Here is a 14,148-nt window from a genome sequence, read left to right as displayed (position 1 = left end):
GCGTTCTTTGAAATCTAGGGACAGCTACCTCATAATCAAAAGGTAAAGTTTTAGGTGAGATACAAGACTGCCTTTAGTCTTCCAACTTTGAACTCTTACTTGACAGTGACCCTCTTCGAGGTGCCAATGGCAAACTGCCGTGTGTAGAGTTGCTGAACACACTTTTCCAGGGCCCAGAGCTTACACCATCATTCTGCAATGCTTGTCATTCCATTTCTTAGAGGAGGAAAGTACAAACAGGTATGCATTTGCTTTTTTTTTTTTTTTTCCATTGTTGCTATAGTTTAAATTTACTGCTAAAATTTATTTCTAAAATCAGCTACCAGAGAAATACCTACTTGTAACATTAATTAAAATGATTTCAGTTTTCTTGTAGCCTTGCTAGAAATACATTCACAACTAAGCTCAAAATTTAATTTGAGATACTACTGAATATTTAAGGAAATACAATAAATACAATATTTAATGTATTTCCTTGTATTCCTGAGCATGTACAATATAGAAGTTGATATATTCTGTAACCTTTCTGCAGAAGTCATTGAGCCAGCAAGAGCACATTTCAGCTAGTGACAAACCTGTAAAAAAACATAATTTTTTGTTTTTCAAATCTAAACAAAGCTACTGCACCAACATTAGTGCAACCCCAGAAGTCAGTGGGGACAATAACACAGATAAGGATGAACGGAAGGAAGCTATCGTGTTAAATTAATGTTCCAGGGTGGATTAAGCTGCTGGGTATGAGTGCTGCATTTGTTTTAACAGAGTCCAAAAGGTTAAGCTTCCTCATAAACACTAAATTTCATATTAGAGCAGAGGCACACATTATTGTCCAAGACAAAAAGTAACCTGCAAAAACACTTCAAAAATGTGCTGATATAGCCCTGAATAAAAACGAAGAGGAAAGAAAGGAGGAGAGCATATGCGTGAGCAAGGGGAGGGAACATAAAGCCTGACAGCAGAATACCTGTGAGCACACTCCTAAGAAAAAACTGAAAGGAAGCTCTTTGATCTACATACAGTCTTGATTAAAAGGTCTTTCAGCTGCAAGTAAAAGACTTCTCAGCTATTTGATGCCCTCTGTGTTCAGGGAAACAGGATCTTGCACATTCTTTATAAATAAAAGGAATTCCAGAGATACCTGAGTCTCCATCATCAACCTCTGTCAAGAATGCAAAACCTTGAACTTTGATCAATCACTCCTGACAAAAGGGATACCAGTCTGCGTTGGTCTCCTCCCTCTTCCCTCAATAAAAAAACAAAAAGGTAAACCATTCACACAGTAAAATAAACATGTTATACTATTTGAAAATAAAAGGTAGTGTTTTAGCTTCTGAAAGCATTACAAATCCCAAGGCAACTTTTAAATATACTTAAATCCAACCATTAAAAATAATTAAATAATTCCAGTTCAAAAATCAAATCCAAGTTGTGGTGATAAAATTTGACTTTTTTAATGACGGAAAAAAAAATGTTACAGATTATTTGGGTTGGAAAATGAGCAGAAAAAGTATCTTAATAATCGCTGAATCACTGAACAGTGAGAACTGGAAGACCCCTCTCCTCTACAGATTGCCTAATCCACCTACCCTCTCCGAGCAGGCTGCCAGGCCTGTGTCGAGCTGGGTTTTGAATATACCCAAGGACAGACTCCACAGTTTGGGCAACTGTTCCAGTGTTTGACCAACCTCACAGGGGAAAAAAAAAGCTCTGTTTTCTTTGCAGTTTGGCTCCACACACCCGTGGTACTATAAACACTGATAAGGCCCACCTGAGCCTTCTGTTCTCCAGGCTGAACAATTCCAGCTCTCACCTGAGGGGTGCTCCGAGCCCTTAACTGAACCCACTCCACTATGTCCGTGTCTCCGTACTGGGGAGTCCAGCCCAGCACTGTGGATGTGGTCTCACCAGCGATAAGCAGAGGGGAAGGACCAGGGACTACCTTCCTTGGCCAGTTGGCTGTGCTGTGTCAGTGCAGCCCAGGATGCTGATGGCCTTCTTTGCCACAAGGACACTTCGCCTAGCACGGTAAAACCACCACACATTGTCAGTGGGGTATCTGGAAGGACCCCAGGGTCTTTTCCTCCAAAGCTGCTTGCCAGCTCTTTGGCTCCCAATACGTACTGCTGGATGGAATATTTTCAGGTACACAAAATTTAAGATAATCTTAATAATCTCAGTAATCTGTACTTTGGGGAACAAACTGACTTCATTGAGAATTGTTAGTTTAGAGGCCTGACTTGGTCTCCCACAAAGCAAAATACAATCAGTGTTCGTCAGATAGAGTTTACACTTCAAACAGCATGAATTAAACTGCTGACAAAGGGGGAAATAAGACTGAATGCATCTAAGGAGGTAAGCACCTGTTATCTAGCAATGGTAACTCACTTCCTTAGAAGATAATTTCTTCCTTCTGCTCACAATTTTCAAGCCCATGGGATGTGCAGTTTTACAGAAGCGTCAAATGCACCAACCATAACAGCAGAATGCACTGGAGATAGTCAGTGCAAAAAACAACTTGTTAATTGCATTTACATCTGTTATCCCTAGCTTCTCTAATTTTTAAAAAAGAACCACGTAAATCTAAGGAAAAATATATACGAGCTTATGAAGGTTAGTTTTAGTAGTTTGTTCCTATTCTCAAAGTCAAAGAGTCAAACATTTGGATAGGTCATTGTGCAGCAGGGCTTGCCAATAGTTTCCATGTGATAAGCTTTAAAAAAACAAAACAAAACAATCAGTATATTCCCACACATAAATGTAATCTATATACTCTACTGGCAAGCAGAATACTTATGGAACAGGTAGGGCTTACCAAGGTTGAGCAGCAAGATCCAATCATGCTGCAATTCAAATTAAAAAATAGTCAACTATGGCTTGACTGACATGCAATTGGTGAAATTCTAGTCAAAGATACCTCAATATAGTTTAAATTCACTTCCTATCTATTTTGGCTTTGTAACTCTATTAGAGTTTGAGCCAGCACATACACAACGTATGCAAGTACAAGACTTCATACAGCAGCTGAGACTGAACTTTGCAATAGGAAGACCAATTAGAGTTAGAAGCTGTTTCCCTGAGTACTCTATGGTGTGGCTAACCTCTTAAACAGAAGAGCTGTTCACATATTTACCTATATATTCACTTTATTGTAAACAAACAAAAAAAATCAACTATAAAAACTACTCTAACATTCACTCTTATCCTTGACTGACAGCATCTGTGCTCATGAGTTATTCTAAAATTACTAACAAACTGTAAGGAGTCTTTGTTTTCTCTCAGCCTAACTCAGTGATCACTTCAGTTATTTCACAGTCCAAGCTCCAATAGAAAAAAAAAGTTATAGAAGGACAAGTTAAGATGCTGTTAATCATGACTCCAACATAACAGCTAGGTTTCTCCTCCACCTGCAGACTTGATTGAGTGGGAAGAAAGATTTTCTGCACAAGTTATGCAAGACAGCTTCCAGTGCCAAATTAAAGTATCACAAGGTAACTATCTTCTCTTTAAAGAGGGACAGTATATAGGAGTTTTCTTTCCCATTTAAGTACTCAATTAGTGTGACTCAGTGCTACTGGAGGCTCCAGTATATGAACAGAAGAGGCTAGAATAGTTAAAAATGTGTCCAACTTTTAATACAAACAGTATCACAGGATTCTAAGAACGCCTCAAAGATGACATATCAAATATATTCATTCCTGTTTAGTGATTTTATTTTCTTCCTCTGCCCACATTTCCAACCCAGCCCAGTTTTCAAGACCTAAGCTTGTTTTTTTTTTTTTTTTTTTTTTTTTTTTTTTTTTCCCCGTCCCATCTCAGGCTAAATACATTTAGTTGAACAATACTTTTCCAGAACTGTTTCCTAGGCTCAGTGCAAATAACCTTGTTACCATCAAGAAATTTGCAATTACGGATTGTTATTGTTTTCCCAAGAACATTCACAATAAGATGACTCAAAGCAATCGCTCAACTTTTCTTTTTTTTAAACACAAGTAACATTTATTAATAACATTCTTAAAGTGATAAATTAAGAGTCATGAGAAAGTGGGTTGTTGTAAGTAAACATACAATGAAAAGTAGTAAGATTTTCATATAACTAAAAACGATTTTAACATAGTGTTTAGTACAAACAAGTTTAATATTAAAAAAACATTCAAAACTGCTAGAAGTGTTGCAATCAATTCTACTGAGCTTATAAAAATCTCATTTCAGTAGTCACTACTAACCTGTTATTTATGTAAAATTTTAAATGCCATTCTTACTTTTTGTAAACAAAGCACCTAAACATTTGAAAGAGAAATAGTTAGTTTACATCCGATTAAACTGCAGCACGTGTGAAACCTCAGGCATTATCAGGCATAGAGCATAATTAGGCACAGAACACAAGTTTCCACAGCCAACTGCTGAATACACTTATGTTGCCAAAGGTTTTCTTTATTTATACTAGTCCATCATCAATACCACTCACAATTATAGGTAAAAATTTAATAAATCCTGTACACAGAAGATTTCAAAGAAAAAGGAGTCATTATGTAGGTTTGTGAAGCTTCTGAGAGCTCTGAGTATTCCAGGACTTTGAACACATTATGATGTTACGTCATTCAGGAATTTTCATCCACTTCTTCACAACCATTTAACTTTGGCAGATATTGGGCTTGTCAAAAAGCACGACAACACATCAGAGCAGAAGCTTTCAGTCTGCTATCAAAACACTGAGGTATACTGTAATTTGTTATTAAGTGCCAGTCAGCCTGGCTGCCTCAGATAAATAAAAATTGAAGACAATGCACAAAATCATTGTATTCTGAAGCTGTCAGTTCAAGCTTAGATCAAGAAAGTCATGATGGGCACCTACTAACATACAAAAATTGTTTACAATTTGTTTTCTTAGAGAAGTTGCAGAGCTATAAACAAGGTGGTTATCTTACCCGTATCAACTGGTACCACGGTAAATCTGTGCGAATAGCAACAACTGATACTCAGTCCGTAAGTTTATCTACATCAGGACTCTTGAGAACAAAAAGGTTGAAACTTGATATAAGTTATGTAAAGCAGTAAATTTGCAGTAAGCCTTTGTTAACTGCCAATATAGTTTTACAATTGTCTTAATTAGCATACTTTCAAAGCAAATCTAGCTAAACTAGATTTCATCTGTGTAAGTTTTCCTGAGCCGACATGCCCTTAACCAATCGTGTCTAGAGGTGACCTTCAGACCAACAGCGAGGCACTTGCGTGAGGCACTGCAGGAAAGGCTGCATTGCCATTGCTCAGCTTACACTTATTTGGTTTTCTCCAGGGTTCTTTGACTTGCACTGACTATAAGAACGACATCCACTCCAAAGATAAGAAAAATGTTTTAATGACTACCTGATGATTAAGTGAACTCAGTGGTTTCCTGTTGTTGCCTTCTCCAATTTTCTTTGGTGTAAAGTGTTAGCAATACAGCTTTACAAATTTCCTATGCCTAATACCCCTCAATTTGCAGTTCCCCCCCAAAAAATGAAAAAAGCATCAAACAAGCACACAAACTCAAACTCTTCTAAATGCAAATTAATGATTTAAACTAATTTTCCTTTTCCAAGTCTTTAGAGTATTTAAAAGCTAAAACAAATTGTAATTAATCAAGTTAAAAACAGGCACTGGCCTTAACTAACACAGGCAATACTAGCACTATTCAAACCCGTTGTTTGTCTATCAATCACAAAGAAGTTTCAAAAACAGTTTCGAAAAAAAAAAAAAGTATGGTATAGATGCAAAAGCTAGAAAAATCTGTCCTTTCATCCCTCATCCCTATGAATGAAGGCAAAGCCAAATGAAGACCACGTATATGTATATAGACCAAGTCCAAACAAGTATGAGAAGAACTAGTCCAAACTTAAAAATTTTTGGTCTTCCTCCCCCACCCCCAAGATTTAAATCACACTTGTTGAGCAAAAACAACCTCTTGCCTTTCACACCATCTTTGCCAACTACTCCAGGAGCTGCATCTAAGTTTCCAGGGCCACTGTGTAAGTACCTCCACCACACACTTTTAGTTTTTCTAATGGTTGGCAATGCATATAATCCAAAGACTTGCATCAAAGTTTAACAATTTTCATGATTAAGGCATAAGACAGTGAAACTACAAAGAAAAAAAAAAAAACAAAAAACAAAAAACAAACAAAAAAAAACCCTCACAACCACAAATTAAAATTTGCCCTGCTATCTATTTTATGGCTTACAATCTACACAGATTAGCATACAAACAATTTATTCCATTATGTATAGTAATGGAATTATAGTTTCATTCTGTAGTTGCTGTAGTTACATTACTGTTAGTCTTCGCATTCAAGATCTGGATAGAAATCCTGTGAAGAGTACTGCTTTTATTATTATTTTTTAAATGAAATTTGACTAGCCTTAATCAAACTAAGAAAATATTTCATGCAAAATGATACGGGCAAGATTTTTTTTTTTTTTTTATAAAAATATACTGTATAGAAGCACGTTTGGAAAATTGCATAGAAAATACCCTTTATTTAAATCAAAATAAGGCACGGTTTTACTAGCTATGGTTTGGCTGTAAAAATGCAAATCTATTTTGATTACTTTTATGTTAATAACAATATTTTTCATAAAAATATAGGTGGAGTAAAAAAAACCTTTTACACAGAGTGTGAAATACTCTATTGTAAATCTTCACCAAGTTTACTGTAATTCATCTGTAGGAAATTTGAATACTATTTTAAGCCAGAATCCTAAATGCTATTGTCCTCCAGGCTGTTCACTGGCTGATGCTGTGCCTTCTTCATTTCCTGGGTAATCCAGATGTTCCATCATCTAAATGTAAAAAAAAATAAAAAGGACAGTTCTTTATATAGAAATATTGCTTTTTTCCCCCTATTGGTACAAAGTATTTGTTAGCTAAGAGAAATACAATTAAACATGTATTACAGTGCATTTTAGCAGCATACAGATAGGAAGTCCTCTATAAATCAGAAAAGTATTCAAGCCAAATAGCTTTTAGTTAATCAAAAAGCTCTTAGTTAACACTTTTGACTACAAAAGCACTTGCCATCCAAGGATTTGAGTCCTCTTCAAGAAATTAAACTTAAGTATCAAAAGTGTCTCGATTACTGAATGTGGAGGGAAAAAAATATGGGGTTAAGCAAGTTTTTCAAAGGTAGTTTGGAAAAACTGGAAAGAGAGCCTAAGATCCTACTTAACATTTACAGTTAGCAAGCAATGGCTTGAATAGAAAAGACTATCTTTCTCTTTTTATGACAGTAAGAGCTAGCTGTATTACAAATATATTTCACTGGACAATTTTGTACTTTCCCTGACTAAACAGAAGCTTGTTTCCCTATCCATTGCTGTATTGTGAGACAACAGTGAAGGCTCTGGTTTCATCCCTAGGACAAAACATTGAAAAGAATCAGAGGTAAGCACATGTATTGGTTAGCATGACAAACTAAGATTGACCAGTTCAAGGACTTCATAATTAGCAAGAGGCCAAGGATTGGGCAGTTTTGGATAGTTTTAACAGCTGAAAAACAGATATGTGAAAAACAGAAGATATGAAAGTAGTAAAACCAATGCTGAAAACAGAACACGTCAAGGAGCTCTGATGTTCAGTGTGGCAGGGTTATTAGGCCAAGGGCATAACACTTTTAGTATCAAAAGGTAGAAACCTTACCCTCCTTTTCTAGGTATGACCCATCCGTGCCATATCCTCTTTTACACCGGCACAACCGAGTCATCACAAGGTATACAAACGTACCTTTTTAAAATTAGGTTTACTTAAACAAGATATTTCCAAATCTGGATGCACCAGCATGCCATACAGTAAGCTCAGATGAAGGCCAAAACAAGTCATTGGGACTTGAAGAAAGGCTTAGGAGATCCTTGTGGGCACAGTATAGATCAGACTAAAACCAGGAGACGTTTGTTCACACGACTACCTTCATGTTGTCAGAATCAAGAACAATTTAGGCATGCATTTGCTGATACACCCAAGAACTCAACTGTAACACACAGTCAGCCCGGCAATATCAAACTCTTCTGCCAATGACAGTCTTACATTCACTTCAGTATACCTAGAATCTTGCCTCTGCACTATGACCAAAAACCCACATCAAAAGTCAACCAAAGCAAAACACTCCCTACAATTACAGAAACTAAACAGTTGTTTTGAATGAGGATTCAATTATCTGTTTCCAGGAAAAGCAAAACACAACAAATTAGGCAAACAAATAAACAAACAAACAAACAAAACCAGCCAGCACTAGCAGTACAAAATCACACCAAGTAATATATGGCTTCCTTTATCCTAGAGGAGGATCATCCAACAGCTGGCATAGAGAGAGGGTACTTTTGGTAAGTGTTATTGTAAAATATTTCCCTATTAAATAGATGGAATGCTTCCAGAAGAAAGAGTTGATACTATTTGCAACAATTGACTGTATCCCAAAGTCAAGCATTCTTCTCTTAATCCTGCAACTAGGTAAATAGCACAAAATGTGCTTAAACTGAAGATATCGCATGTATTTAAATTTTGAAGTCTGATGTATTAGATATTTAAGTTCATTTTACGTTCTACTAGCCATTTTGATTCTAAAGGTGTTTGGGGCTTTTTGATACACATAAATTTCACAAGATAAAAAAAAAAAAAAAAAAAAGAAAAAGGTCTTTAGACCAAAATAGACCTGCTATTTCTTATCTCTTCACTATATATGAAGAAATACATTCTTGTCTTCACAAGAATAGCCCACAACTTCAAGTCAGGGACAACAGATACCTTTCTAAACATGTAGACCTGCCTTAAGTAGCTTCTTCCATAAGAGTATCCCACTTGTAGGTTCTCTCAGGACAACCATGTTCTCAAAATCTCTGCAGAAGAGGCAGGAATCTTTATGACAATGAGCATCAAGATTAAGGCACAGTGCTAAAATCCTGGACAAAATTGTCATCTCAAGCCTTGGAAGAGCCAAAGGAATCAGACAGAACATTGTGGAGAGCTGACAAGCATTTTTTAAGTGGAAGAAATTCATCAGCTTTTTTCCCCACATCTGAATTCCTAACATTATTTGTTTATTTATTTATTTATTTGGTATGGTAGGTAGTGTCAAGACAGATAAAAAACTCTGGAACTAAAGTAGATCCTAACATGGTGAACTATTAAAAAAACATAAATGCTACACACGCACACAGCCAAATTAGAAATGGTAATCCCAACTTCTACCTATAAAAGAATAATACCTATGTACACATTTGAAAACAAGATCGACTCTGATGGTGTTACACTCACATAATTCTTAAAACTTTCTAACTTTGATTAATGTGCAAGTATCTCAAAAACATGGTTTAAACTTACAGTACTAAATAGCAGGTGCTTACTGCCTAACATGCCAATGACAAATCTGTTGATTTATTATTTTGAGAACAGGTAATAAATACCTAAACACTTCCAAATTACAAATTCTAAAAAAGCTGCAACACAATTTGTACATCTAGAGGACTTCAAAGTTCTACTGCTCTGCAGGATTTTTCATGACATTACCGAAGTGATTTCATAGACTGTACTGAGATTTTTAAAATACTGTTTTTTTCCTAAGTTGATAACTGGGAAGTAAGTAACAAACATTAGTATATAATGCAGACATATCTGAGGAGTATAAGCTGTCTAGAAAACCTAAAAAAATCTTTACTATACACTTCACAGCAGCAATACTGCCCACTTGGTGGTAGGGAAGTAGGTACGTTCTTCTCCTAAGAAATCCCTTTCTTTCAGTCCGTTGTTAAGATATTTTCTTATGCAGGGACTCTTTACAATTCAAGACTACTTCATAAAAAAAAAAAAAAAACAACAAAAACACACACATGGCAGGACTAGAATTTAAGACTATCATTATGCAATAAGAGAAATGCTCTCAAATAAGAACTATCTTAGGGAGTAAATATATTTATATATGTATAAATATATAAAGTAGAAACTTGAAAATTGATTTTAGTAATCCTATGCAAGAATTTGAGTGCACACAGAAGGACAGAAGACTTAAGTTATAAAAATACAGTCCGGCCATCTGATTTTAATTTCCATTCTACTCTTCCCACTTGCTAGCCTCCTCCTGTGTTTGTATCTATAATTTCTTAATTACTAAAGACTTTCTAATTAGATTTAAAATACTCTTTATTAGAAGAGAAGAAAGAAGCTAAAGAGAAAAGTAGTTTTTAATCCAGAATTTAAGATACAGTCAGCCAGAATTCACTACCTCAAATTTTCTTCAGTGCATACAGCAGACAGCTTACGCTTTATAAATACATTTGAAAATCTAGCCTGCTGACTGTAATTCAAGTTATATATCAATACTTAAATTCTGCAAGAAGTTTAAATTTAAAAGACTGTATTGCTCTCTACATGCTGTGCATGAGACAGTAGACAGTGAAAAATATGTATTGTATCAGTGTTAGCAGTCATGAGCTATAGCCTATTAAGGTTCTTTCTTGCTTTCTCACTGCTGTCTAGAAGCTGTACAGCAGCAAGACCACAAAAGCTGGTCTGAATCCTTGCTCCTTACCCCACTGCAAGAACTACATACAGTAAGGGATAAATTGTACTGTTGAGCAGTAAGATCATAGACTACAGAGGTAGCTAATAAAGATGAATTAAAATGCTTAACATTATAACAGACAGAGGACAATAAAATTGTTGTTTAGCTCTAAGCAGGTTTTCATATCAATGCAGTGGCACAGAAAAATTAGCAGGGGAACTTCCATGTAGTTAACAAAAGCACAACTACCATCAATTCTAAGTAGCTGAAGATACTCCAAGGGATTTGGGAAACTATAGAGTAAAAAAGAAAACAAAGCCTACATTCAATCTTACGAATCATGGCTCCATAGGTACCTTATATTAAGTTTTCCATAATTTCTTGACAGGAAAAGACAACTAAGGGTAACTGCAGGTTTACTTTCACAGCTTGTCTTCACTGCTACCTTTTTCTTATGAATTACTCAGAAAAATGAAAAAGAAAACAGACAAAAAGAAGAATGAAAAGAAGCAGCAGAGGGGAAAGAGCAAAAAAAATTATTAAAATTGCATTAAAAGAAGGCTATAATCACACCTTGTAGCAAAGGCGTCCTGGTGGAGTCCAACACCTAAATAAAATTCATTCCATTATTAAAATCATATAAAAAAGAAAAAAAAAAATCAGAAAACGCAAATAAAGAAAGCTAACTAATGAATTACAAGCAAATAGCAGTGAATATGAAGTTTAGTCATCTGATACCTTGCATATCCTGCTGTACCCCTATCTTAGGGATGTTTTGCCCTAACCTGCAAGGTTTCTCTGTTCCCATGATGAAGCAAATTTCTACAGAAGTCTGGTCACCCCTTGTCAATGGAGAATGTCTAGTCCAGTCCAAATTACCGTTGCTTCAGCAGGCAAAAGTTAGCAAAAGTTAGTCTTCTGTTGCCTTTCTATAATTTTTCTCCTCAGAATGAGTGTGGCAACCTGAAGATTTGGACATCAGGGTTGTGTTGCTTTTTTTTGTTCATGTCAATAAGGGCAGTTTGAAATGCAGCCTGACACTGGGAGGACAACATATGAGAAAAGACCAACACTACAGCATTTTGAGAGTGCAATTTCTTGAGAGTAACATTCTCAAGAAAAGAAAACAAAAATATAGAAAAGCTCATCAGAAAGTTTTTGTGTAACTTATAGAAAAACAGGAGTTTTACTAAGGTGTCCAATCACAGACAAGTCTAACTCAGAGGTGGTGTAGAGGGGGTGGAAATCAACATAATAAATTGTGCCAGGAATGTGATCATCTGACCTCAAAACAAGCTCAAATTCAGAACAGTTTTAATCCTTCAAGAAACCAGTTGAAAGGACATGAAATAACTACTATGGCAACATAATTCTTCCAAGTATGAGTTTTACTATGAGAAGTGCAAGAAATTTTTGTTGCTTATGAGATTTGCCAGGTTTACTTAGGCCAATCTTACTCAGAACTCGTGAGGAAAATAAATAGTGAAGCTTATTTCTCCAACAGTCCCAGAGTTACTGAACTTTGACATGTAACAATTTATTTCAGAATAGCAATCATTGATTTATATACAAATGCATGGTAAACCAGAATAATTCTGACCTACAGAGAAACACATCTATTTGCTTCTATGAAAGGAGAAGACTTCTTTTTGTTGACAAAGAAACAAGGTATTAGTTAAAGATCTTCTCCAAAGCAATTTGAGACTTAGACTTCAGCTTACGCAGGTGCAGAATATCAGTTACATCAACAAAAGGCAATGCTTAATTTGTAATGCGTTAGGAATTGCAGAACTGCAGTTTTACATTTACAGAAATTACCACCACCTGGCTTCCACTGTTTGCCTCAGCTTTGCAATCCAGAAGTTGAACAAAAGCAAAAGCTGCTCCTTTTCACCATCAACTTTGACAACAAACCCTATCCATTCTCTGAGCCGAGTTCAACACAGAGAGATACAGGAGATAATTTCTGAACTAACTATTAAGGACTTCAGGTCTCTAATAATAAATATAGAGTAATGTTGAAGTTTGACTATCTTACAATAAATGCCAGCTCTCAGGGGCTAACTCATACAGTTACCACTGCTATGGCAAGATCAGGAGGAAAGTACTCATCTCAACAGGTGGAGGCAGATGGCTGGTGGGATTTTAAGTACTACTGCTCCTGGGTAGTGCTAGAGATGACCAAAGGTGAACTGCAGTATACCTGAACATGGTGTGTATGTGCATGCTGGGATACAGTTACATAAGCACACAAAATCTTTTTGCTGAATGCTCCATATCATCCTGACAATGTAAGACACCAATGATGCACAGAAACTAGTCTCTAAAATTCTAGTCCATCACTAACTTTTGAACTGACTCTTAACACAGGACTACTATTGCTGATTGAAATCACATCTGCAATTCAGATATTATATACCACATAAGATGATAGATAAGCACTGTTAAAACACACACAAAATACATTTAAAAGAAAGAAAAAAACAACTGAATAAATGACCTTCTTCCATGATTACTGAACCAGATATTTCAGGTTCCTTAAGCTTCATTTTGTCACGTCAACTACTACGCTAAGATTTTCTAAGAGTCACGACTTTCTGATTATTCTTTCTGAGACTAATCAACATTAAAACTAGAGGAAAAAATAGAGTGCTTGTATTACCAAGTACTTACAGAAACAAATACAGAAAGTAATTACTAACAATAAAATATTCAGGACATCCAACCTACCTGGTAACTGCTTCCTTTCCAAAACTTCTTCATCTCTTTGCGTCTCCAAGCAACAAGAGAGCTAGTAATGAGTGTACATGGTACAAGGTAGAGAAGGGCAGGTTGTCCCATCTTCATTAATGCCAGAACAATGAAAGTCAGCACCATACCAACGGCATAAGCTATAAAACACGATCAAGAGCAAGTATATTTTTAAATGAAATAACTATTGTAGTAAGCGAAAAAAACTTTTCTTTAATTAGTATGTACCTTGCTGATCTAATTGAAGTAAGGAGGGACAATAGGTTGCTATGTATTTTTGCAAGCTTTCTCAAAGCAACTAACTATCATGAAGAACACTCACTTGAAGTACGAGCAGGCACATTAAGAAGATTATAAAGAGATTCTTGACAACACTGAACATTTACCTGGAGAAAGCTATCTAGTTCTGCCATTAAAAAAAAAAATGGGATGAAGATTAAAATAGCTGAAAAATCATGATTTACCTATTGTACAGGAAATGTAGTATACAGAAGAAGAACTTGTTTGAACATCAAATCTTCGACAATAGGCAACCAGAAGCCCTTGAACAAAGAAAAAGAATGGTTTAATGAAACATGTAGCCATGAATTCTTTTCTACCCAATCTTCCAAATCAAAGCAGCATAAGAAGAAATTATACTAAGACTTCCCATTACTGTGCATTATCTTCTTCTCAATTCTTTTCTGTAAAGCCAAGAACCAGTTTCAGAAATCCTGCATTAAGTACTGAAAATCAAAACCACAATGCAAATATGCTAAAAAGGGTGGTATTAGAAGGTTCTGTTTGTTTGTTTTAAGCAAGCTAAGAATTTTGTGCTACTTTCAATTTTGAAGGCACTAATACAGAAGAGTAACACCTATTTTTAATACTT

At 35.7% G+C, this 14,148-nt stretch overlaps 1 protein-coding gene across 5 annotated transcripts in view; it reads right to left on the bottom strand.

The window, feature by feature from the left end:
* Nucleotides 1-3,940: 3,940 nt before the first annotated feature.
* The window catches only part of SPPL2A (signal peptide peptidase like 2A), a 28,659-nt gene continuing 18,451 nt past the window's right edge, over nucleotides 3,941-14,148 (bottom strand). Inside the window, exons 14-17 of one of the 5 annotated variants that reach the window (XM_084293658.1) lie at nucleotides 13,742-13,819; nucleotides 13,257-13,417; nucleotides 11,100-11,133; nucleotides 3,941-6,816 (exon numbers count right to left, since the gene is read on the bottom strand). In XM_084293658.1, coding sequence (XP_084149784.1) covers nucleotides 6,785-6,816; nucleotides 11,100-11,133; nucleotides 13,257-13,417; nucleotides 13,742-13,819 — 305 coding nt within the window. In that variant the 3' untranslated portion in view covers nucleotides 3,941-6,784. The remainder of the gene's footprint in view (nucleotides 6,817-11,099; nucleotides 11,134-13,256; nucleotides 13,418-13,741; nucleotides 13,820-14,148) is intronic. The other 4 variants (XM_084293660.1, XM_084293661.1, XM_084293657.1 and 1 more) reach the window with 4 other exon arrangements.

Source organism: Netta rufina (genome assembly GCF_964035555.1).
Source record: "Netta rufina genome assembly, chromosome: 11".
NCBI lineage: Eukaryota > Metazoa > Chordata > Aves > Anseriformes > Anatidae > Netta > Netta rufina.
This window is presented reverse-complemented; position numbering and strand designations above follow the sequence as displayed.